The sequence below is a fragment of the Oncorhynchus mykiss genome, chromosome 27 (assembly GCF_057628025.1).
Source record: "Oncorhynchus mykiss isolate SJ-2025 chromosome 27, ASM5762802v1, whole genome shotgun sequence".
Lineage (NCBI taxonomy): Eukaryota > Metazoa > Chordata > Actinopteri > Salmoniformes > Salmonidae > Oncorhynchus > Oncorhynchus mykiss.
Genome location: NC_143048.1, coordinates 2,753,390 through 2,780,177, shown reverse-complemented (window position 1 = coordinate 2,780,177; position 26,788 = coordinate 2,753,390). Strand labels below are relative to the sequence as shown.

General features: G+C 41.4%; 2 protein-coding genes across 2 annotated transcripts in view; one reads left to right on the top strand and one right to left on the bottom strand.

The window, feature by feature from the left end:
* The window catches only part of LOC110507042 (diacylglycerol kinase delta-like), a 25,544-nt gene extending 1,335 nt beyond the window's left edge, over window positions 1-24,209 (bottom strand). The window contains 20 exon segments of the mRNA XM_090223441.1: window positions 2,614-2,727; window positions 4,353-4,460; window positions 5,155-5,251; window positions 6,161-6,271; window positions 6,544-6,631; window positions 7,487-7,615; window positions 7,844-7,975; window positions 8,763-8,839; window positions 8,841-9,010; window positions 9,198-9,297; window positions 9,437-9,531; window positions 17,848-17,932; window positions 19,061-19,196; window positions 20,122-20,234; window positions 20,356-20,393; window positions 20,396-20,520; window positions 21,179-21,281; window positions 21,517-21,642; window positions 22,886-23,017; window positions 24,192-24,209. Of these exon segments, the coding sequence (XP_090079567.1) occupies window positions 2,614-2,727; window positions 4,353-4,460; window positions 5,155-5,251; window positions 6,161-6,271; window positions 6,544-6,631; window positions 7,487-7,615; window positions 7,844-7,975; window positions 8,763-8,839; window positions 8,841-9,010; window positions 9,198-9,297; window positions 9,437-9,531; window positions 17,848-17,932; window positions 19,061-19,196; window positions 20,122-20,234; window positions 20,356-20,393; window positions 20,396-20,520; window positions 21,179-21,281; window positions 21,517-21,642; window positions 22,886-23,017; window positions 24,192-24,209 (2,097 nt within the window).
* LOC149971194 (uncharacterized) lies at window positions 24,074-26,788 on the top strand. The gene is made up of 3 exons (XM_090223935.1): window positions 24,074-24,771; window positions 25,223-25,282; window positions 26,080-26,788. Exons 1-3 carry the CDS (start codon window positions 24,496-24,498, stop codon window positions 26,197-26,199), a joined length of 456 nt encoding a protein of 151 aa, XP_090080061.1. The 5' UTR covers window positions 24,074-24,495; the 3' UTR covers window positions 26,200-26,788.

Sequence of the window (26,788 nt, the reverse complement as noted above, 5' to 3'; positions counted from 1 at the left end):
GGACAGGTTACTTATGAATACAGCTCTAAAATAATAGAGATCTGCATAAATAAGTAGTTAGAAAAATCCACGAATACCGCCCTTTAAAAGAGATTAGAAAAGGGGTCTGCTTGGGTGGTGTATTCACGGTTACCGCCTTTAGAAGAGAGAGAGGGACTGCTTGGGTGAATAGATAGGGAGCGGAAGAACTCTGACCCGGATTTGGCTGGCTTCAACTGCAGAATAAATCCTATAGAACGTTTCTGGCTTATGTTGAGGATGTGAATTAAGTTTAGAAACTATAGATCGTTTTAGGTAAAACGAAGGGTGTGTGTGAACAAATGTGAATAAAGAAACTGAATGAATGGAAAAAAAACACATGAATGAGAATTCTCTGTGGTAAAAGGAAGAAGAACAGGTAGTGTGTGTGTCGTGCCAGAGGATGTCCAGAGGACGGACGGCGGAGTCTTTCTGTGACAGGCAGGGTAATAAATTAAGAGGAGGCACTCTTAACTATCGCTAGACAAAGGGAACGAAATTGATAAACATTGGGCAAAAGAAGGTCAAAATAAGGATAAAACATTGAAGTGATAATGTGTTGAACGACCATTGTAAAAAATACAATAGGTGTTGAAAAGAGGTATTAAACAAGGCACGGATAGTATATAACGGATGTGAAGTAGGAAGAAAGAATTAAAAAATATACAAGATAGGATAAATTAGGAATATAAACAATAAGAAACAGTAGAATAGAATATAATAAGTAAGAACCAATAAATAAAAAGTGTAGATATTATAAATAGCTGAATTAAAATAAAAAAAAGGTATTAAATAGGATTTAATACACTGAATAAAGTGAAAGTAATAGAATAAGTACTGATAAAATGAATAGAACATAATGTAACCCCTATGCAGAGTATAAATAATAATGATATTTGTGAATGGGATAAACGCACAGTGATATTTGAGGTACTGTACTAGAATAAGACATTAAGTCTTCTGTAGTATTCAGTAATACAGTTGCAGACATTATAGAGTAGGCTTTAATAGGAGGTATTAAGTGCTGTAGCTAATTAATTATTATCTGGGAAAGTGGGTAGCCCTACCTTGGGAAATAAGTTAATAAAAGGGAGTGTTTAGGAAAAATAAATAAATAGTGGCATGGAAACAAACGGACTGTTTCGCCCTGGAATATGGAGATAGCGAAATTTAATAAAGCCATAGAGTCGCTGAAAGAAGCGCACGTTAATTCTACCAATTCGGCTTGAATATAAAAGAGCAAACTGGATAATGTAGGGCAACATTACCCGATAAACAGGATAAATAAAATAAACGATTAAGGGAGGCAATAATGAATTGGAACATTCACATAAAACCATAACAAGAAGCTTAACTTACCAGTGTTTTGATGTTAATTAACATTCTATCATCAGAAAATACATTACGATGGGGGACAGATATGATTTTGCTTGCCCTCGCAGACGTGCGAGTGGTTAGCAGAGCTATAGAGAATATCTCAGCGTAAGAAAATAGCTCCCTGTTATAGATGTGGAGTTAATGGGTATGGGAAGAATGAGTGTAAGGTCTAATGATGTTCTGTATTTTGTCATTCTGTATTATGTTTTGTGTGGACCCCAGGAAGAGTAGCTGCTGCTTTTGCAACAGATAATGGGGATCCTAATAAAATACCAAATACCAAAGTTGATATTGGGAGATTTCAAAACGTGGTAAATCATGCTATTTCACGGAAAACTTCAGATTTTGCACGAATGACTCATGGGTGAAAGATGTATGAAACCCCAATGAATGCACAATCAAAAGGATCTACCCATAATGATAGGGGACGTTACAAGTGTTATCACAAGTGTTATCAGTTTAGAGATTGGTAAACAGAAATTATACCACTTACAACTGAAAGATAAACCATTTAAGTGATTGAAAAAAACATTATAGACAAGAAATCATATCAAAAGTGATGTGAATATTGCTTTTTAAAAACAGATACTTAGATTGAATATGTATACACGTTGAAAGTGATTTGGTGTAGTGAAAAGGTGCCTTTGTAAATGTGTTTGTTGTACTCAGTAAATTGAAAATGTGCTTAGTCTGTTTCGATGTGTCCTTAATTGCACCAAAGTGATTGAAAAGAACTGTAACATTATACACGTGTGACAAGCAGAGCAGAGCAGAGCAGAGCGGCACAACTAACGGTTGTTTGTCAGATAAGCATTAGCCAAGTGACTCCAAAGGTCAATCCCAGCTTTCATGGTGTATTATGACGCATGAAAACTTGGACAGACAGCCACCTCTTCTGTCCATTGAGCCAATGCTGCTGACCTGTTTCAAGGAAATGTATGTCTCTAGCTGACAACTCTGTCTGGATGCCTCACCTAAGCAATGTTGTGGGTGGTGCGTCAGGTTAGCCTGTGACACAGGCTGTGTCCCAAATTGCAGTATATAGTGCACTACTGTTGGGCCCTGGTCCCAAAAGGGAATAGGGTGCCATTTGGGACATAGTCTGCATCACAGGAATAGGATGCCAGGGTCCCGGGAATAGGGTGCCAGGGCCCATTTGGGATGCAGACACAGTCCTCTGTATATTGACAGAGTCTGCAATGTGTGTGTGTGTGCTACCTGTGCGATACGGTGGTGCTGCAGGTTGATGACTCTGGACACAGCCATTTGAATGCTGCCAAACACCGCCACCACCTCCAGGATCTTATCGTCAAAGGATGGCGCCGTGAACGTCTGCAGGGACGAGGACATGTCATTTTTTAATACACTGAGTGTACAAAACATTTGGAACACCTTCCTAATATTTAGTTGCTCCCCCTTTTGCCCTCAGAACAGGCTCAATTCGTCAGGGCAATAACTCTACAAGGTGTTGAAAGCGTTCCACACGGATGCTGGCGCATGTTGATTCCAATGCTTCATACGGTTGTGTCAAGCTGGCTGGATGTTCTTTGGGTGGTGGACCATTCTTGATACACACAGGAAACTGTTGAGCGTGAAAAACCAGGCAGCGTTGCAGTTCTTGACACACTCAAACTGGTGCACTAATCCTAACCCTGCTACAATACCCCGTTCAAAGACAAATCTTTTGTCTTGTCCATTCACCTTCTGAATGGCACACATACACAATCCATGTCTCATTTGTCTCAAATCCTTCTTTAACCTGTCTCCCCTCTTCACCTACACTGATTAAATTAAAGTTTTCACCTGGATACACCTGGTTAGTCTATATCATGGAAAGAGCATTTGTTTCTTATGTTTTGTACACTCAGTATAAGCCACATATGTTGTGAAGAGCTGTGGTCGAGTGGCAACACTTCTCACATATACAGTGCCTTCAGAAAGTATTCACACCCCTTATATTTTTCCATGTTTTGTTGTGTCACAGCCTGAATTTGAAATGGATTAAATTGATACAAATTAATACAAAACGAAAAGCTGAAATGTCTTAAATCAAGTATTCAACCCCTTTGTTATGGCAAGCCTAAATATGTTCACACTGTGTGCAATAATAGTATATAACATGATTTTTTAATGACTACCTTATCTCCGTATCCCTAACATACAATTCATTATTTGTAAAGTCCCTCAGTCAAGCAGTGAATTTCAAACACAGATTTAACCACAAAGCCAAGGGAGGTTTTCCAATGCCTCGCAAAGAAGGGCACCTACTGGTAGATGGGTAAAAACATTATTTTTTTAAACTTTGGATGCTGTATCAATACACCCAGTCACTACAAAGATACAGGCCTCCATCCTAATTCACCATGTGGCCAATGGCCCTTAAATGTACACACAGAGCTTACATTAATAATATACAGTACATGTCAATCTCTCCTGGCTCAAAGTAGAGGAGAGATTGACTTCATCACTACTATTTGTGAGAGGTATTGACATGTTGAATACACCGAGCTGTCTGTTTAAACGACTAGCACATGGCTCAGACACCCATACATTCCCAGCAAGACATGCCACCAGAGGTCTCTTCACAGTCTCCAAGTCCAGAACAGACTACGGGATGCGCACAGTACTACATAGAGCCATGAATACATGGAATTCTATTCCACATCAAGTAACTGATGCAGGCAGTGAAATCAGTTTTTTTTTAAAAATACACCTTATAAGAACAGGGGGGATTTTGAAGAGATACACACACAGTTGTCAGTTCATAATGGTTTTAAAATTATATAACTGGCTTAATTTTGCTAGGCAGCAGCTAATGGGGATCCATACACAATGGCACACATACACAATCCATGTCTCAAGGCTTAAAAATCCTTCTTTATCCCATCTCCTCTATTTAACAGTTGACATCAAAAAGGGAGCATATCTCAAAAAGAGAGGGTTTTGATGACACTTACATCATCCTCTTTAGTCCCGCCCCAGAAGTTGGTGCCACCTGCATAGCTGGGGATGTTCAGGACAGCTATGCCCTGCAGGCTGGGGAGGGGGATAGGCCTCCCGTCACACTAAACACACACACACACACACACACACTAAACACACACACACACACACACACACACACACACACACACACACACACACACACACACACACACACACACACACACACACACACACACACACACACACACACACACACACACACACACACACACACACACACACACACACACACACACACACACACACACACACACACACACACACACACACACATTATCATACTGTGACAACAAAAAAAACTTTCTGCATATGCTCTGTTACAAACACCCACAATAACAACACCAGACATTAATCGAAAAGTCCAAAAACAGAGGTGTCAATCCCAGATTGTCCTTTAAGGTAAGGGTCAGGGTTCGAGTTAAGGGATGACAGTCAAGTCTCTTTAGGGAACGGCACACTGAGGTGCATCACACGGATAAAATAGTAGTTGACGTACATCATTGTCCGTTTTCGTCTTTTGAAAGTACAACTCATCCCTGCTTTTATTCCGGACGAGTTGCATACGTACAAATGTGGATGTATTGTCTTTGTTGGAGTTTTTTGTTGGACAATTTCAACTAATCTCCGTTGTTATTCATCCAGCAACGGATGACACTCATTGAAAAACCACTGGCTCCACCCGGAATATTCAGACAAAATCTCAATGTGGACGTACCCTTAGTTGCACTCACTTGGTCATCGTTGTTTTCTTACCTCCAGCAGTACCTTCTGCTCTAGGTTCTTGTAGGTGCAATGCAGCAGCTCTTTGGTACCCAGAACCCCGTACCACATCATGTTCTTGGTGCGACTCCTGAACACAGACCGACCCACAGCTTACCACAGTGGCCTGGCACACATACACACACACTGTATACATAGAACCAAAACAACACAAAGAAATGTGCTTTATGTTCAACAAACAAACATTAGGCTCTTTGTGGAGAGCAGCAGCACAGAAATGGAAGACATTGCTATTATAAAGGACAAAACACACAATGAGGACGAACAGTTTAAAGCAGCAGGTGAAAGCTAACATGGCGCGGCCAATCACTGCTTTTAGCCATAGGTCTTTGCGGTGTGTCTGAGCTATAAACAGTTTCTCCGGGATTTTGTGATTTTTTTTGTGATATTTGCAGTCAAAAATGCTTGATTTTGCTGCGGCAATACAGCTATTTTGCATAGTAATTTGCGAAGATTTTTGTCCAAATGATCACGAAAATGCACTGACGTGGGACTAATTCACTACAATTCTGCACAATTTGCTTTGCTAAAGCTATGATCTTCTGTTCAAACATTAAAAGAAATTCAAAGTGGGCCCCAACTGGTATGCCCTTCTTGCCCTGTCTGAATTCATTGTTTTTTAAATGGTCGATTCTTACTGACTGTCTAGGTTTTACTTTGGTGATTGTTATTTCCAGAATATTTTCTGCATTCTTTCTGTGTTGTTTCAGTCATTTAAGTTTACACTGAAAGCATTTTTCCAATCCCCAAAATGTATTTCTAAATTGTTTGGTCTGTTTTACACAGTTTTACACGGACCCAGACTAGACCCCTATCAAAACTATCAAAACCCAGACCCTGTGTACTGAGTCCATGACCAGACCAACACTGTATTTATGTGGTCTCAAGACAAAGACCACGAGATCAAGACTACATCTCTGCTTATCACCCGATCCAGGGCTGGGTCTATTTGGTTTAGTTAGCTTCATTCCTCAGTTACCTGCACTTCTCAGGATGCTCGTCCCGCTTATTGTTGAAGTCCAGTGATATCTTAGCATCTAGGCCGATCCCAAAGTAGTTGTTCATCACACATTTCTCAGTGTAGCAGTCACTGAAACCAAACACAGTACAAGGTCACTCACGACTCTGGAGCAAGAGGTAGATGATGATGAGCTTAAAGGGATAGTTCACTTCAAAAGCATGGGGAAGGCTGGGACATGGAAAGAGGAAGGCAGAGGAGTTCTTTCCCAATGCTTTTTAGTTCAATCCGTTTCCACTAGCATTGCTCCAAGCTCCAAGCTCCAAGACGCTGGCCAGGAGATTCTGGACATTGTTTAATAACCAGATAACAAACCTAAAAATGGTTTGGATGAAATCACTCACAAGGTCTCTGGGTCACAGCTGAAGGAGACCAGCAGTCTGCTGATGACCGAACTGCTGGAGAGGGAGCCAGAGATACCAGCCCTGAGACCTGAACAAACACACAACACATACTGAACACTGACTGACAATTGAGCACAGAGAGAGCAAAATTATATCACAGGAATATAAAGTGTAATAGTAAAAAAAAAGTTGGTTATTTTTCGGTTTATAAACAACTAATTGTCTAATGTCAGTTCAATTATTTGAATTCCATTTCATTCAGGATTTTTCTGTGAGCTCAATGCGCTGCAGTTTCTCTCGTGATTAATCAGATCATGCCAAATTGTGCAATATAATAGGGAGTTGTAGTTTCCAACAGGCCAATGTTCTACATAAAGTTTTCTGCGCTAAACTAACGGCAATGACCATAATCCATTGCGTGGCTACTTTTCCGGTCTGTTTCTCTTTTACGCCTGTGGGAATATATAGAGAGCAGTTTCTTTGCGCAGTATCTCTACCTGAAAATACATTATCTAAGTAATTGATAGTTGGTATTCAGCAGTCATAAAAGTATGGCTTATTTACTTTGAAGATCTACCAAAATAGTGGTTTTGTCAGACAGCCTAGGCAGCAGCTCTGTAAAGGAGATGATGACTTGGAATTAAATCATCATCAAATAAAACAATTGTAATATACACAACAACTGAAATATTCTATTAAAGTAAAGTTATTATTAAGTGATAATCAGTAATGGGCAGTCACTACCATCCTGGGACTTTTATTAATTGTTTTATTCTGTGTTTTTACAGCATTTAACCCACATTTTAAAAAGTATTTAAATCATAACAGAACCGACCTCAAAAAGCACTACGGTGTAGACAAGTGTCCAAGGGGGTAGGGGTCAATTTGGGATTGGGGAACTGAGGGCCCTTGGTACAGAGCTGGTGAGAACTTGTGCCCTTACTTGGGTAGAGGATCTTGGTGTTGAGCATTGGCATGCTCTCTCGACTTCCTGTCTGGGAAGGAAGTGACGCAGAGCTGCCCAGTGACAGGCTTCCTTTGTTGATGAGCTTTTCACAAGGAGTCTTGGACACTACGGGATCAAATAGAGACACAGAAAGACATGAGACACTGGGATGATGATTAAAGGCCCACTCCTTCATTTAAAAACAACACACATTTAAAAGAGTTAATCTTCAAGAATAAATGGGCACGCATCATTAATTAAAATTATCAATTTCGTCTGGGCCGTTCATTAGGGTATGCAACGAAAAACACTTTAAAAAGGTAGTCCTTCCCTGGTTCGGTCTTGTTTTCTTACATTTGGTACCAAATGAACACGACCCACTGTAGGACGACTGCAAAAACAGCTTGACTTGCTTTTCCTCCTTCTCCTCCTCCTCTGCCCCCAGAGCAAACCCCTCCTGAGTCTGGGCATTCTGCTCGTCCACCGCTGATAGAAGAATAGAGAGGAAAACCGTTCAGCAACAAGAGTAGGTACAGTGCTTTCGGGATGTATTCAGACCCCTTGACTTTTTCCACATTTTTGTTACGTTTAAGCCTTATTCTAAAATGGATAAAAAAAAATACAAATCCTCAGCAATCTACACACAATACCGAATAATGACAAAGCAAAAGCAGGTTGTTATAACATAACTTTAAAAAAAAACAGAAATACCATATTTACACAAGTTTTCAAAAGTCAAGGGGTCTGAATACTTTCCGAAGGCACTGTATTTTGAAAAGTACAGGAGAGATTAAACCACTCTTTCTTTTTTAAATGTAACTTAGCAAGTCAGTTAAGAACCAATTCTTATTTGGATGAGTGTAGATAGCAACTATATCATCTCAGGGTTGGCATACGTCTATTCCATTTCGCTTCACTCAATTCAGGAAGTAAACTGAAATTCCTATTCCAATAACTATAATAGGGAGTCCTGCTCTCCTGTTGCAATGCTCATGGCTTTGATGTTTTTGGCTGTCCTCTGTTTTTATGTAACATGTGAAACCTCAAGTATGCCAAGTAGGTCAGTGTATCCTACTATGTTTTAATGTTTGTTTATTTTTTAACCACATCAGACAAAAAGTTCCCGTACAGGAAAAATAACCTTATTGTAATTCTAATTCCAATTTTCAGAATTGCTTTTCATGGAGGACTGAATTGGAAATTCAGTTTACTTTCTGAATTGACCCCAACTATGAACTATAAAAGAAATAGCAGTAGGAAGGTAACATCTTACCTTTCTCAGTGTGCTCAATGATATGCCTGATGGCTTTCTTCAGGCTGTTGGCTCTCAGCATCAGCTGTTCCCTGGGGGAGCACGGGGGGGGAGCACGGGGGGGCGGCGGTCGATGGCACCAGAACCCCCTCGCCCTCCTCCTGCTCCTCAGCGATGGTAGGAGGAGGGGCAGGCGTCATAGTAGACACCTGCGCCTCCTCGTTGAGAGTCTTCAGCAGCGAGTCCAGCTTCTCCTTCAGAACTCCACACTGCAACCAATCGACCAATCAACATAGGTCCGATTCACTGGATTAGTACAAACATGGCTGGAGGGAGTTTCCACCATATTTCCTATACCAATCATTTACATAAAATCACTGAATGGATGTGAACAACTGCACACTTTGGGAGGAAGATGAGATAACTGGGACAAAGCAATGGTTCCTTGCAGCTTACCTTCTTGGCCATAGCCTCCGACTCCTCGGAGCTCTCCTTGTTCTTCTCGTAGGCCTTCCCCACTCGAGCCACAAAGTCTTTCACTGTCTCACACAGTACCCTATGAACATGCACAACACACACACACACAGTCAGGGCAATGGAAACCTACACCTAACAATGCTCGGGATAGTGAAGCTGGACATAAGAAACAGTATGGACATAGCAGGTGGGCAGACTGATTGAAGTTACAGACATACTTAGCCGAGAAGATGACCACTGAGTGCTGATCTGAAGTCAGGATCATGGACAGGTGGGCTGCCACAGAGTCCTCATAGGTCAGAATCTGTTGCACCTGTGGCACAGGTAACAATCAAAGTTGAAAACAGGCTATTCTTGAGGAAATGTATCTTGAACTGCACAGCATCACCACATTCAGGGCATTCGGGAAATATTCAGACTCCTTCCCTTTTCCACATTTTGTTACGTTACAGCCTTATTCTAAAATGGATTTATTAAAAAAAATGTTCTTCATCAATACACACACAATACCCCATAATGACAAATCGAAAACAGGTTTTTAGAAACTTTTGCAAATGTATTAAAAAAACTAAACAGAATACCTTATTTAATACTACCATTCAGAACCTTTGCTATGAGACTCAAATTGAGCTCAGGTGCATCCTGTTTCCATTGATCATCCTTGAGATGTTTCTAACACTTGATTGGAGTCCACCTGTGGTAAATTCAATTGATTGGACATGATTTGGAAAGGCACCCACCTGTCTATTTAAGGTCCAACAGTTGGCAGTTCATGTAAGCAAAAACCAAGCCAGGAGGTTGAAGAAATTGTCCATAGAGCTCAGAGACAGGATTGTGTCGAGGCACAGATCTGGGGAAAGGTACTAAAAACATTTCTGCAGCACTGAAGGTCCCCAAGGACACATTGGCCTCCATCATTCTTACATGGAAGAAGTTTGGAACCACCAAGACTCTACCTAGAGCTGGCCGCCCGGCCAAACTGAGCAACCAGGGGAGAAGGGCCTTGGTTAGGGAGGGGAACAGGAACCGAATGGTCACTCTGACAGAGCTCCAGAGTTTCTCTGTGGAGATGGGAGGACCTTCCAGAAGGACAACCATCTATACAGCACTCCACCAATCAGGTCTTTATGGTAGAGTGGCCAGACAGAAGCCACTCCTCAGTAAAATGAAAATTGCAATTGGCTCAGAACAGGGCAGCACGGCTGGCCCTTGGATGTACATAGAGAGCAAACATTAATAATATGCATGTCAATCTCTACTTCATCACTACTTGTATTTGTGAGAGGTATTGACATGGAGAAAGCACCAAGCTGTCTGTTTAAATGACTACCACACAGCTCAGACACCCATGCATACTAGAGGTCGACCGATTATGATTTTTCAACGCCGATGCTGATTATTGGAGGACCAACAAAAGCCGATACCGATTAAATCGGCCGATGTAAAAAACAATATATATATTTGTAATAATGACAATTACAACAATACTGAATGAACACTTATTTTAACTTAATATAATACATCAATAAAATCAATTTAGCCTCAAATATAAAATGAAACGTTCAATTTGGTTTAAATAATGCAAAAACAAAGTGTTGGAGAAGAAAGTAAAAGTGCAATATGCGCCATGTAAAAAAGCTAACGTTTAAGTTCCTTGCTCAGAACATGAGAACATATGAAAGCTGGTGGTTCCTTTTAACAAGAGTCTTCAATATTCCCAGGTAAGAAGTTTTAGGTTGTAGTTATTATAGGACAATTTCTCTCTATACAATTTGTATTTCATATACCTTTGACCATTGTATGTTCTTATAGGCACTTTAGTATTGCCAGTGTAACAGTATAGCTTCCGTCCCTCCTTCTCCTCGCTCCTCCCTGGGCTCGAACCAGGAACACAACAACAACAGCCACCCTCGAAGCAGTGTTACCCATGCAGAGGGGAGGGGAACAACCACTCCAAGTCTCAGAGCGAGTCACGTTTGAAACGCTATTAGCGCGCACCCCACTAACTAGCTAGCCATTTCACATCGGTTACACCAGCCTAATCTCGGGAGTTGATAGGCTTGAAGTCACAAACAGCACAATGCTTGAAGCACAGCAACGAGCTGCTGGCAAAACGCACAAAAGTGCTGTTTGAATGAATGCTTACGAGCCTGCTGGTGCCTACCATCGCTCAGTCAGACTGCTCTATCAAATCATAGACTTAATTATAACATAATAACACACAGAATTGCGAGCCTTAGGGCATTAATATGGTCGAATCCGGAAACGCTCATCTCGAAAACAAGACGTTTATTCTTTCAGTGAAATACGGAACCGTTCCGTATTTTACCTAACGGGTGGCAACCATAAGTCTAAATATTCCTGTTACATTGCACAACCTTCAATGTTATGTCATAATTATGTACAATTCTGGCAAATTAGGCGGCACAAACTGTTGCATATACCCTGACTCTGCGTGCAAATAACGCAAGAGAAGTGACACAATTTCACCTGGTTAATATTGCCTGCTAACCTGGATTTCTTTTAGCAAAATATGCAGGTTTAAAAATATATACTTCTGTGTATTGATTTTAAAGAAAGGCATTGATGTTTATTGTTAGGTACAGTCGTGCAACAATTGTGCTTTTTTCGCAAATGCGCTTTGTTAAATCATCCCCCGTTTGGCGAAGTTGGCTGTCTTTGTTAGGAAGAAATAGTCTTCACAGAGTTCGCAACGAGCCAGGTTAGCAGGCAATATTAACTAAATATGCAGGTTTAAAAATATATACTTGTGTATTGATTTTAAGAAAGGCATTGATGTTTATGTTTACACATTGTGCAAGAGAGTTTTTTTTTTGCGAATACGCACCGCATCGATTGTATGCAATGCAGGACACGCTAGATAAACTAGTAATATCATAAACCATGTGTAGTTAACTAGTGATTATGATTGATTGATTGTTTTTATAAGATAAGTTTAATGCTAGCTAGCAACTTGCCTTGGCTTCTTACTGCATTTGCATAACAGGCAGTCTCCTCGTGGAGTGCAATGAGAGGCAGGTGGTTAGAGCATTGGACTAGTTAACTGTAAGATTGCAAGATTGAATCCCCGAGCTGACAAGACAGTTAACCCACTGTTCCTAGGCAGTCATTGAAAATAAGAATATGTTCTTAACTGACTTGCCTAGATAAATAAAGGATAAATAAAATAAAAATCGGTGTCCAAAAATACAGATTTCCGATTGTTATGAAAACTTGATATCGGCCATTCCGATTAATCGGTCTACCTCTAATGCATACCTCACAAGACATGTCACAAGAGGTCTCCTCACAATCCCCAAGTCAAGAACAGACTATGGGAGGTGCACAGTACTACATAGAGCTATTCCACATCAGGTAACTGATGCAAGCAGTAAAATTATATTTAAAAAACAGATAAAAATACACTTTATGGAACAGCGGGGACTGAAGAAACACAAACATAGGCACAGACACATATGATAACATATGCACTATACACACATGGATTTTGTGTTGTAGATATGTGGTAGTGGAGTACGGGCCTGGGGGCACCCACTTAGTGTGTTGTGAATTCTGTAATGAATCTATTGTAATGTTTTTAAAATTGTATAACTGCTTTAATTTTGCTGGACCCCAGGAAGAGTAGATGCTGCGAAGGCAGCAGCTAATGGGGATCCATAATAGATACAAATACAAAAAGGCACATGAAAGCCTGCTTGGAGTTTGCCAAAAGCCACCTAAAGAAGTCTCAGATTCCGAGAAACAAGATTCTCTGGTCTGATGAAACCAAGACTGAACTCTTTGGCCAGAATGCAGTGTCAAGTCTGGAGGAAACCTGGCACCATACCTACGGTGAAGCATGGTGGTGGCAGCATCATGTGGTGGGGATGTTTTTCAGCCGCAGGGACTGGGAGACTAGTCAGGATCGAGGGAAAGATGAACGGAGCAAAGTACAGAGGAGATACTTGATGAAAACCTGCTCCAGAGAGCTCAGGACCTCAGACTGAGGTGAAGGTTGACCATCCAACAGAACAACGACACTAAGCACACAGCCAAGACAATGCAGGAGTGGCTTCGGGACAAGTCTCTGAATGTCCTTGAGTGGCACAGCCAGAGCCCGACTTAAACCTGATCGAACATCTCTGGAGAGACCTGAAAATAGCTGTGCAGCAACAATCCCCATCCAACCTGACAGAGCTTGAGAGGATCTGCGGAGAAGAATGAGAGAAACTCCCCAAATACAGGTGTGCCAAGCTTGTAGCGTCATACTCAAGACAACTCAAGGCTGTAATCGCTGCAAAAAGGTGCTTCAACAAAGTACTGAGTATAGGTTCTGAATTATTATGTACAGTGCCTTGCCCCCCTCGGCCCCCTTGAACTTTGCGACCTTTTGCCACATTTCAGGCTTCAAACATAAAGATATAAAACTGTATTTTTTTGTGAAGAATCAACAACAAGTGGGACACAATCATGAAGTGGAACGACATTTATTGGATATTTCAAACTTTTTTAACCAATCAAAAACTGAAAAATTGGGCGTGCAAAATTATTCAGCCCCCTTAAGTTAATACTTTGTAGCGCCACCTTTTGCTGCGATTACAGCTGTAAGTCGCTTGGGGTATGTCTCTATCAGTTTTGCACTTCGAGAGACTGAAATTTTTTCCCATTCCTCCTTGCAAAACAGCTCGAGCTCAGTGAGGTTGGATGGAGAGCATTTGTGAACAGCAGTTTTCAGTTCTTTCCACAGATTCTCGATTGGATTCAGGTCTGGACTTTGACTTGGCCATTCTAACACCTGGATATGTTTATTTTTGAACCATTCCATTGTAGATTTTGCTTTATGTTTTGGATCATTGTCTTGTTGGAAGACAAATCTCCGTCCCAGTCTCAGGTCTTTTGCAGACTCCATCAGGTTTTCTTCCAGAATGGTCCTGTATTTGGCTCCATCCATCTTCCCATCAATTTTAACCATCTTCCCTGTCCCTGCTGAAGAAAAGCAGGCCCAAACCATGATGCTGCCACCACCATGTTTGACAGTGGGTATGGTGTGTTCAGGGTGATGAGCTGTGTTGCTTTTACACCAAACCTAACGTTTTGCATTGTTGCCAAAAAGTTCAATTTTGGTTTCATCTGACCAGAGCACCTTCTTCCACATGTTTGGTGTGTCTCCCAAGTGGCTTGTGGCAAACTTTAAACAACACTTTTTATGGATATCTTTAAGAAATGGCTTTCTTCTTGCCACTCTTCCATAAAGGCCAGATTTGTGCAATATACGACTGATTGTTGTCCTATGGACAGAGTCTCCCACCTCAGCTGTAGATCTCTGCAGTTCATCCAGAGTGATCATGGGCATCTTGGCTGCATCTCTGATCAGTCTTCTCCTTGTATGAGCTGAAAGTTTAGAGGGACGGCCAGGTCTTGGTAGATTTGCAGTGGTCTGATACTCGTTCCATTTCAATATTATTGCTTGCACAGTGCTCCTTGGGATGTTTAAAGCTTGGGAAATCTTTTTGTATCCAAATCCGGCTTTAAACTTCTTCACAACAGTATCTCGGACCTGCCTGGTGTGTTCCTTGTTATTCATGATGCTCTCTGAGCTTTTAACGGACCTCTGAGACTATCACAGTGCAGGTGCATTTATACGGAGACTTGATTACACACAGGTGGATTGTATTTATCATCATTAGTCATTTAGGTCAACATTGGATCATTCAGAGATTCTAACTGAACTTCTGGAGAGAGTTTCACTGAAAGTAAAGGGGCTGAATAATTTTGCACGCCCAATTTTTCAGTTTTTGATTTGTTAAAAAAGTTTGAAATATCCAATAAATGTCGTTCCACTTCATGATTGTGTCCCACTTGTTGTTGATTCTTCACAAAAAAATACAGTTTTATATCTTTATGTTTGAAGCCTGAAATATGGCAAAAGGTCGCAAAGTTCAAGGGGGCCGAATACTTTCGCAAGGCACTGTAAATATGATAGTTTTTAATACATTTGTAAACATTTCTAAAAACCTGTTTTTGCTTTGGTCAATATGGTGTATTGTGTGTAGATTGATAAGGCTGTAACATAACAAAACGTGGAAAAGGTCAAGGGGTCTGAATACTTTCCGAATGCACTGTATAGTGCAATAGAAATATTAGGGCTGACCCCATTTAGTAGACTGGTGGATTGTTTGGTCGATAGGCTGTTGGTAGACCTAGAAGTTTTTAGTCCAGCAGTTGCAAAAAAATGATATTTTATGCCACATCTTGATTGATGCCCGTCTCAGTAGACTAATCCATTGTGGAGGCCTGTCTCAGTGGACTAATCTATTGTGGAGGCCTGTCTCAGTGGACTAATCCATTGTGGAGGCCTGTCTGAGTGTACCATAATCCATTGCTGAGGCTGCGGGGATGGCACACCAGTGGTATATTTCCAGTTAATTCCCATAATTTCAAATTACAATGTTTGTTTGGTTACCATAATTTCTATTAATGCATTCAATGTATTATTATTACAGTATTTTACTGTTCTCAGTGTCGGAGGGACACGTTGTTTACAGAGCGCACAACCTATGCTACACTTGTGAGAAACAAGTTTGGTTTATTTCCTTTCATTTAAGAGTTGTTAATTTATGCATTGTGTTTTTTGTTTCTGAATGATTATTTCCCCTTCGCAAATACTGTAAATAGCCTACAACTGTATCTGTCTGGAGCTCAGGGTGTAGGAAACTCTGAGGGTCCAGGATATATACAATGTTGCATGTTTGTCAGTACAAACTTTCTGGTTGGACCAAGCTGATCTTTTCAAGTTCCTTGCAGACAGGCCATGCGTAGCCAATATGATAAAAAAATTTATCAGGATATTTTCTACCTGCAGGCTTTGTTTTGTTTTAATTGTTGGCTTTATGTAGGATTTTTTTTTTTACATAGTTGGCAATGGCAATATAAGTTACGTTAAGATTTGAATAATTATCATTTAGATATCATTTTTTATTAACCACATGGTGATATTGCCACTCCTATATCTTCAATTTAAGCCTACTAGAAAGTGTGTACCCTCAGTTCTGGAGGGAAGCAAAAGTCATTCCGCCCCCTTTACTGGCTCAAATAGCCGACCAATCAGCCTGTTACCAACCCTTAGTAAACTTTGGGGGAAAATGGTGTTTGACCAGATACAATGCTATTTTACTGTAAACAAATTGCCAACAGGCTTTCAGCATGCTTACAGGGAAGGACATTCAACAAGCACAGCACTTAGAAAAATGACTGACAATTGGCTGAGAGAAATTGATGATAAAAAGGTTGTGGGGGCTGTTTTGTTAGACTTCAGTGCGGCTTTTGAAATTATCGATCATAGTCTGCTACTGGAAAAACATATGTGTTGTTATGGCTTTATACCCCCTGCTATATTGTGTAAAGCCAGTGTATCTATGTATGCGAATGACTCAACACTATACACTTCAGCTACTACAGCGACTAAAATGACTGCAACACTTAAAGAGCTGCAGTTAGTTTGAGAATTGTTGGCAAGGAATAGGTTAGTGGTAAACATTTCAGAAACTAAAAGCATTGTATTTGGGACAAACCATTCACTAAACCCTAAACCTTAACTAAATCTTGTAATGAATAATGTGGAAATTGAGCACGTTGAGGTGACTAAACTGCTTGGAGTAACCCTAGATTGTAAACGGTCATGGTCAAAACATATTGATACAACAGTAGCTAAAATGGGGATTAGTCTATCAATCTCTCATGGCTCAAAGTGGAATAGAGATTTACTTCATCACAACTCGTTTTTGTGAGAAGCTGAATGTACCGAGCTGTCTGTTAAAACTACTAGCACACAGCTCAGACACCCATGTATACCTCACAAGACATGCCACCAGAGGTCTTCTTCACAATCCCCAAGTCCAGAACAGACTATGGGAGGCGCACAGTACTACATAGAGCCATGACTACATGGAACTCTATTCCACAACAGCTAACTGATGCAAGCAGTAGAATCAGATTATAAAACATAAACATACACCTTAACAGCGGGGACTGTGAAGAGACACACACAAGGGTACAGACATACGTATACGCACACAAACGCTAGCACACGTACATTGTAATAGTGTTGTATGGTGGTATTATACATTTTGTATTGTAGTTACAGTATGTAGTGGTGTAATAATGATATATCATGTACTTTTTTTAATCTTTTGTTTAATGTAAGTGCCTTAATATGTTTGGCCCCCAGGAAAAGTAGCTGCTGCCTTAGATCTCTAATAAATACAAATACAATGATTTGGAGTTACAAAGACTTTGTAAAATAAATGAAACTGTTTCACGAAAATTTGCATATGAAAATCATAACTGGCACGCAGATTGGTAGAAACGGTAAGATAAATTGGCACTCTAAAAATGGAAAAGGTTGCCGACCCGGTGTAGCATATTACCGGCAACTGCGGCAGCATAATGGCATTGTAGAATAATAGTGATGGATAGTGAAATAACAACAATGGAATAATCTAGTAAGCAAAAAAAGTGTAAAACAAATCAAAATACATTTTAGATTGTTCAAAGTGCCTTGATGACAGCTTTGCCCACTCTTGGCATTCTCTCAACCAGAGAGCTGAAAAACGATGTAATTGACAAGTACCTCAGAGTCGTCGCTGCAATCCTCTGTCACCGTGGAGCTGGAATGTTGCCGCGGGAACTTGGTCTCGTACCCCATAATACTCCACCTGGGCAAAAAATGTAAACAATGTATAGTTTAGGGGCTGGACGTTTTTTCATCCTGACCTGACCAGGAGAAAGTCCTGGACTAATAATGATAGCTGGTTTAAAGCTACAATATGTAACTTTTTGGACGACCCGGCCAAATTCAGATAGAAATCTGAGTTATAGATCTGTCACTCTCATTGAAAGCAAGTCTAAGAAGAGATAGATCTGTTATATGTGCTCTATTTCTATGTTTCCCATTCTTAAGTTTAGTTTTTGTGTCTTTTACACCAGCTTCAAACCACTTAAAATACAATATTTTGGTTATGGAAAAGATATTTCACAGCAGTTTAGATGGTACAATGATTCTCTACACAATGATGGATTGTTTTGTCACAAACTGAATTTAGGCCAACTGTTAGAATTTTAACATCCGGGAAATGGCGGAGCGATTTCTGCATATGTCCGGGAGAGGTCGATGTATCCTCCAAAACATGACCCACCAAACCACTGTCCTGAACACCCGACCACTTAACCTTGGAAGCCAGCCACACCAGTGTCGGAACACCGAAGTTACAAGGAGTCGCTAGAGTGCGATGAGCCAAGTAAAGCCCCTGCGGCCAAACCTGCCGCTGGGCCAATTGTGCACCGCCCTATGGGACTCGTGGTCATGGCCAGTTGTGACACAGCCTGGGATCGAACCCGGGTCTGTAGTGACTCCTCAAGCACTGCAATGCCTTCGCCACTCGTGAGGCTATTAATTGTAGATTTTATATTTTTTATATATTTTACCTTCATTTAACTAGGCTGGTGGTCACTTAAGTCAGTTAAGAACAAATTCTTATTTTCACTGATGGCCTAGGAACAGTGGGTTAACTGCCTTGTTCAGGGGCAGAACGACAGATTTTTACCTTGTCAGCTCGGGGATTCGATCTTGCAACCTTTCGGTTACTAGTCCAACACTCTAACCACTAGGCTACCTGCTCTTCCTCCCTCTTCATCCCTCTCTCGCACATCAAGCATGTTGGTCAATATTTCCCTCACCCCCAGTTCTCCTCCTTCCCTAAGTCTCTCTTTCTTTTGAGCATCTTGGTGCTGTTGAGCATCTTGGTGCTGGCCCTCTACAGCGCATCCCTCCCTCCCTCTCCTACCTGTCAAGCATCTTAGTGCTGGCCCTCTCAAGCTTATCCAGTATTTGAGGCAGCTGTGCGTTGTCGTCGCAGGCCGAGCCCCAGCCCAGGACTCGGGCAAGGTCATTTCCTGTCCCCAGGGGCAGAACAGCTGGCACTGCAAAACAAGTGTTATCCTGTTTCAACTGACCCCCGTTACATCTAGCCCCATTCTCCCCCATTTAATCCTAATTCAGAAAACATGAATACAGTTTACTTATATAAAATCTTTCATTAGTAACTCCTACCATTTTGTTTTTTTCATAGAAATGCAAATGGGTGGTTATAGTAAGTATTTGTTTGAGCCATTATCCATTGAATGGTGAAATTACCTACTCATTCATTGAAAAATGATACTGTTTCGATGGTTTCAGCTTGTTCTGTCACATGTATTATATGCTCTAGGATGTTGCAAAAGTCATCTTCTAGTTAAACAACAAATGATACTGTTTTGAAGAGTTATTTTATGACAGATATTTTAAGTTTATGTGTTAGTGCATTTTGAAAGAGAACTGTGCTGTTTTGGCAAATGCACTTCAGTTTAGTGGGCTCTGGTAATTGTTTTGCAAGAGTGAACCCTGTTTCGAGAAAAGTGTTCATGCAATCGAGAAAAACTTAATACATGTAACACACAGCCTGGTAAGCCAGGACTGTGTGTACTTTACGACCAGCAGGGGGCAGTGTCTGTCTGTTTATCTGTCAATCTAACAACTAATAGAGGCAGGCAGTGTGACAAAACGGTTTCTTTGTTACTAGATTGTTGAAAGTGGGACAAGGGAAACATGAGAGTCGCTGGCTGGCACAGTAGCTAGAGCTGCCTGCTATGCTCAGGGCTTGCTTAGGGATGATGGGAGAGTAGCCAAAGCTCTTTCTCAATTGGTCTTTCCCTGAGTTCTCTCCTCACCTCCTTCCCAAAACCCATGTCTAAGAACAAGAGTAATCAAGGAAACACTAATTGAGAAAGAGCCCAAGAGCCAGTGGGTGAAGCCCAACTGATGGAAGCTCATTTTCAGCTCAGTGCAGATGGGTGGGGTGGGTTAAACTTGCTTGTTTGTGGAGCGTCAGAGTGTCGATCTCAGAGAGGACCCAGCCCACGCTGCCGTCACCCCCACACACCAGGATCCGGAACGTGTCGAACTTCTGGAAGAGACGCAAACTAGGAAAGACACAGAAGAGAGAGCCCTCTAAAGACAAGCAGCTATACACACAGTGCCGTCAGAAACACACACAGCCATGTCAGATGCATGCACGTACGCACGCATACAGGGCAGACTTACCCGAGATGCGGCCCCCCGTTCATGAGGTCAAAGACTTCGGGGCGGGGTTGAGCAGCTGTTTAAAGCGACGCAGGAACTTGATGCCCTGGTTGTCGCCGCTCTTACTGTTGACGAACACCAGGAGAGGGCTGGTGCAGGAAGGCGGGCAGGTGGCCTTCCAGAACCCTGAGGACCAATGACAGGCAGATGAGGAACAATGAGTACCAATGACAGGCAGATGAGGACCAATGAAAAACAATAACAGCCAGATGAGGACCAATGACAGGCAGATGAGAACCAATGACCGGCAAATGAGAACTAATGAGAGGATGGACCCCTGTTGCCAGGAGGGTAAACTAGGTCCGGAGTTGGGAGCTTTAACCGCTATACCAGACTACGGCACACACCTGAACTTTCATGGTCGGTTTCCCAGACACAGATTAATGGATATTCTCCATTGAGCAGCTTAATCTGTGTCTGGGAAACCAGACCCTAACATCTAATAAGAAAGAGCTTATTTAAAAATATTGCTATGTTAATTTTCCCAAAACGTCCAAGTTTTTCTTTTTTTTTTACAATTCTGAATTTCGTGCCTATTCCCTTCTGATTCCGGGAGTCTTCCTAACCAGGATTTCTGGAAAACCTGGGAATTTTGAAACCCTAGGCCTAATGAACACTGGTCACGCAGACATCCCTATCTGTCCTGTTTATCTACAAACACAGGTGTAAAGTGATGTTGCCCCTGATCTTAGGTCAGTTTAGCATTTTCCCCAATAATGGTTAAGGTTAGATCTGTACCTAGGGGACACTTGACCCCGGAGAGGAAGTGAGGAGCATAACTGACCGTCGGAGTCGATGCTGTTGAGGGCTGTGGGGGGGATGACCGACACCTTACACTGCCCTAAGGGACACTTAGTGGACAGCTGCTCCTTACACAGCGTGTGCACCTGTACATCAACATGCACAGAGCATTACGACAAGTATGTACAGTCAACAACCTGATAAGTTCAATGGCCTTGTGACTGTAGTGAAAGTGTCATAAATCAGTGTATGGAGAAAACAAATATACATTAATACTGTATTGTGGCTGCTGAAAAGTATAGTAATGCAGTTGGCACTTATCCCTCAAACAGATGCCTAAAGACGCACCACCCAAATACGCTTGCAAGCACACAGACTCACCATGGCCCTGCACCAGAGGCAGCGCCAATCCTGCAGTCGGAGCACACTGCCACACGTCTTGTCACACACTGTACACTTAGCACTGACCGGCAGGTTGCCCTCCAGCCACTGGTGAGGCATAGAGATCTGCAGTGTAGGGAGAAGTCACTGTTATTATTTCAGTAATTATTTATTTCTCTCACCATTGACTTAATATGTTTCTATATGTTTGCTTTGCAAAAACTGTGGTTTACACTTTTCATGCCAATAAAGCCTTTATAATTTAATTGAGAGATGGAGAGCGGGAGAAAGAGGTTGGGAGAGAAAGAGGGATAGGGCAACCATCCTTTGCCCATAGACAACAAATTGCACTAAAGGGAATATACACTCAACAAAAACATAAACGCAACATGCAAGAATTTCAAAGATTTTACTGAGTTAAAATTCAAATAAGGAAATCAGTCAATTGAAAAATTCATTAGGCCCTAATCTATGGATTTCACATGACTGGGAATGTAGATGTGCATCTGTTGGTCACAGACCTTAAAAAATGGTAGGTTTATGAATCAGAAAACCAGTCAGTGCAACACATCTCCTTTTCATAGAGTTGACCAGGCTGTTGTTTGTGGCTGTGTGAAATTGCTGGATATTGGCGGGAACTGGAACACGCTGTCGTAAACGTCGATCCAGAGCATCCCCCACAGGCTCAATGGGCGACATATCGGATGAGTATGCAGGCAATGGAAGAACTGGGAAATGTTCAGCTTCCAGGAATTGTGTACAGATCCTAACGGCATGGGGCCGTGCATTATCATGCTGAAGCATGAGGTGATGGACATACTGCCAAATTCTCTAAAGCAAATTTTTGTGCAGATGGACAATTTCTGGGATCTTTTATTTCAGCTCATGAAACATGGGACTAACACTTTACATGTTGCATTTATATTTTTATTCAGTGTAGGAATAGTGGGCAGTAGGCAAGGGCACTATAGGCTACAACTTGTAATCAACCATTTGTTGAATACATTGATTATAAGACTGAAGTGAGTCTATATAGCCTATACGTACATGCATTTATTGATACACTGTCCATATAGGATATTCTGCATTTTTGTTTACATTGCATTGCATTTTTTCTTTTTAATATTGTATGACATGTTTGATGTATGCGTTTGCATAGTGTACAATGATGTTTAATAAACTGGCTACACTGCGCTCCTCTCTAGTACAGGGGACCTCTCTGAGCAGTATCCCCATTTTTGAGGAGCCCTCACACAGCTTCAGGGTGAAGTTTCCCCTAGGTACAGATCTAGGATCAGCTTCCCCTCCCCAATCCTAACCTTAACCATTAGTGGGGAAAATGCTAAACCTACCCAAGATCAGCACTCACCCCATCCTCATCTTCGATGATGTCCTTCCCAATGGATGCCAGAGTAGTCCACTTGCAGTTGTTGGTGGCTCGGACAGCACAGCGTTTATGGGCCTTGAACTTACACACTGTGGGAAGGAGAAATGCATCAGACTGACACACACACACAAAAAAAGACAGACCACACAGACACCCATATTCATACTGTTGCATGCAATGACTACATCAAGCTTGTGAATCTACAAATTTGTTGGATGCCTTTGCGGTTTGTTTTGGTTGTGTTTCAGATTATTTTGTGCCCAATATAAATGAATGGTAAATAATGTATTGTGTTAATTTGGAGACACTTACTGTAAATAAGAATAGAGTAGGTTTCTAAACACTTTACATTAATGGATCATCCTGAATAAATTGTGAATAATAATGACCCCCATGACATCCTAACCTCACCATTACAACAACAGGGGAGGATAGCATTGGGGATGGGGTATGATATTTGTCCGTCTAACTTTCTCACTCATGGTCCCCTGAAATGTGGGGGGGGGGGGGGGGGGGGGGACTATGTACAAAAATTGCTGTAATTTATAAACAGTTCACCCGATATGGGTGAAAATACCCTCAAATTAAAGCTGACAGTCTGCATGCACTTTAACTTCATAGTCATTGTATCATTTCTTATCCAAAGTCCTGGACTACAGAGCCAAAACCACACAAAAAAGGTAACTGTCCCAATACTTTTGGAGCACACTGTATGGCTCTACTTTTATTTGTGGGAATACTTGGAAACAGATTTCCTAAATTAAAATGATTTTTTTTGCTGAATTCCTGGTGAAAAAAAGTCCATCTTAAAATAAATAAGAATACATAGGGAGTAGCTGGCTTTGCAAGTCTTCAAGGTTCTAAAAAGTTGGACCCCTTTCCGAAACGGACCAGGGGCATTCCCACCAAATATGCATAATTATGTTTTTTAACTAGAGACCTGTTGCGAATGGACCCGAGGACAACTAGAACCGTTCCAGATACACCTGGTCAATAACAGACCCGGTTTGATCCAAGTGAGGAAGCAGCAGAAAATTAATTTTTAATCTACTTTATTAACTGGAGCTGATAAAGGAGGGAGAGAGGTCGAGGTGCAGGCGGGGAAGGGGATGTTCTGTGACCGAGTGATAAGGGAGGGAGAGACAGCAACCAACCAAGCCGACTCGCACTACTGTAGACCATTATCAAATATGATTACGCATTACCGTCGTGACTGCATCAAACCAGGAGAAACAACAACTCAAATCAAATCTATTTGACTCCGTTCAAACATTAAGTAGCAGCCTACCTGTTGGCTCTTGGTCATTGTAGCATAACCTTCTCCTTAAAAATTTTATTCTGTCATTTTAATCCCATTTTCCATTGATTAGATATTTCCTAGCTTTTGCACACACACTGAGGCTCTATGATTCTAGCCTATTGCCGCTTTGATGACTTGGCCAACAGCAACAAGCTACACTCGTGAAAAGCAAGAACAGCAGCATAAGTGGTATAATAAAATAAACAATTGTCTGTGGTATTGAGTTTTCGCGTATAGAGGGAATCGAAGTGAGTGAGGTTAGGTGCAGACAACAACAAGTAGTAATTCAAACATGAACTGTATAGCGCCAGGCTGCATGAACTGGCTTCAAAGAAATCCCTCGGCAAGCTACCATCAGCTGCCCAAGGAGCCGCAACTTTTGAAGAAGAAGGACGTGCCAGATCGAGCTACCAAGATCTGCAGACAGCACTTCGCGGAAGCAGACTTCGTGGTGAAGGGCACTTTCGAGGGCTATGGTGTAGCTGTTACTGACCGATTATCATCAACATCGCAAAGCAAAAGCGACTGGACGAAGGAGGCGACGCGAGTCAATGCAATGGAGCCTAAGGTAACGTTGTTGACTAGGCTAGCGTTAGATACTGGACAACTTTGTTGCAACTCTCGTAGAAGGTAACTATCTAATTGCGTTTGTGTAACACCCCCCAGCAAATAACGTTAGCAAGCAACCCAGCTGCAACTAAAATTGCAACACAGTTTCTCTCCGTGTACCCCTGTTATTAGGTCATTACTGTAGCTAACTTCCACCTCAGTCAAATACTGCAATACATTTTGTTGACAGATTTGTTTTTGTAATGTTTTGTTAGCTCCACCTCATTTAGCTAGACTGAAGTTGACACAGATAATGTTTGCTGAGAAATAAATGTCCCTGTAGTTGCTCTGTATATGTGTGTGTGTGTGTGTGTGTGTGTGTTGACAAAGCATACAAGACAGGTAGCTTGTTATTGCCAACTGATATATTTGGGTTCAGTTGTCATAACAAAACGTTTGTTTGTTTTCAGCATAACATCTTCATCCATGAAAAGGTGTTCATCCTGGAGGAGACTGTGCAGGAGGCAGAGGTACATGCGAATCCATGTTATTTCTAAGGCTGTTGTTTATTTCAAGACACAATCGGTCATTCCTGAGGCCATTGTGGATATAAAATGGGCAATACTGTTGTCACGAGAATTTTGCTATCTCAATGGTTGAACTCAGCAATCACTCAAGCTTTGACCAATTTCCAGAGGTTGTAAAGCTCTGGTTAATAAAGAACTGGACAAAGTCCCAGATTCTGCAATAGGTTAGTTCTTTATTCAGAGAGCTCTGAAAATCATACAATGCACATAGCCTTTTATACCTCACATTTGGTCCTACCATACACTTTATAAATGCCCCTCTTCTCTAACTCTGTCACAATGTTCGACTTTGATAGCTCCTTCTGTCTAACCGTGTACCTCTATCTTCATGTCTGCAGCTGACAATTCTAGCTCAAAACAGGAAACCTGTATGGTTTTGCAGCACCTGGCTTACTTCTCTCCTCGGAGCTCAGTCTCGCCTATTCTTCAGAGAAATAGATCGCCATGTTCCATTCTAACCGTCAATATTTCCCTAACCTACTTTGAAACACACTTACAAATGTTGAATGTTCCCTTCTATTATTCAACATTAACTCAATAAATGAATACTACTTACAAGTCTTCTCCAACACACACATCAGACATCTTATGATCTTAACACGTCATAGAGTTCTACAGTTTCAGTGTGGTTTACTTTAGTCATTACTTTAAACATATACATTCTTTTATCACCTGTATATGCAGTAATTCTTGAGTATAACTATAGCTTAATAGATGCCTTAATTGTTTTCTACCGACAGGAAAAAACAGTTAATACAGCATGCCAAACTGGCCCCTGGGTGCCAGACTGTTCCTGTGCTGCGGTGGAGAAGAGGTCCACCGGGACCATCACTAAAGAGCTCGGGGCCCAGCTAGATTGAGCTAACGACCATCAATATACAACCGAGTCCTGCCCCTATATGTCACAGATGGAGAGTGAGATCAGTGAAGACCATAACTCGCTGTAGGAACCTGAGAGCTCAGAATCACAATCATCACAGTGCAAGTCAAGATATACTATCGATCACTTTGGGGGAGTGGGCTGGTGATCCGAAAATGGAGAAGGAGCAGGCCATTCAACAGCGAATTCAAAGATCCATCCACCGGAGTGGAGTTATTTTTCACAGATTTTTTTTACCCATTCAATGGATATGCTACCTTGTCCCGGTCCTGCTGTTTTGACTATCTCTCTCAACCTATGAATGTTCAGCTATGAAAAGCCAACAGACATTTGCTCCTGAGGTGTTGATCTGTTGCACACTCTATAACGAGTGTGGTTATTATTTTCATGTAAAAAGGGCTTTTGTAAAATACATTTGATTGTTTGTGGTGCTGGATGCTGTGTATTCACCAACTGTCTGAGTGATGGGAAATGTATATACTATCTGTAACATATTTTGGTGTGTATTTAATCTGCATCTCAACTTCTTAATGTGGCAATCAGCAATATAAACAATAGTTTCTCCCTGC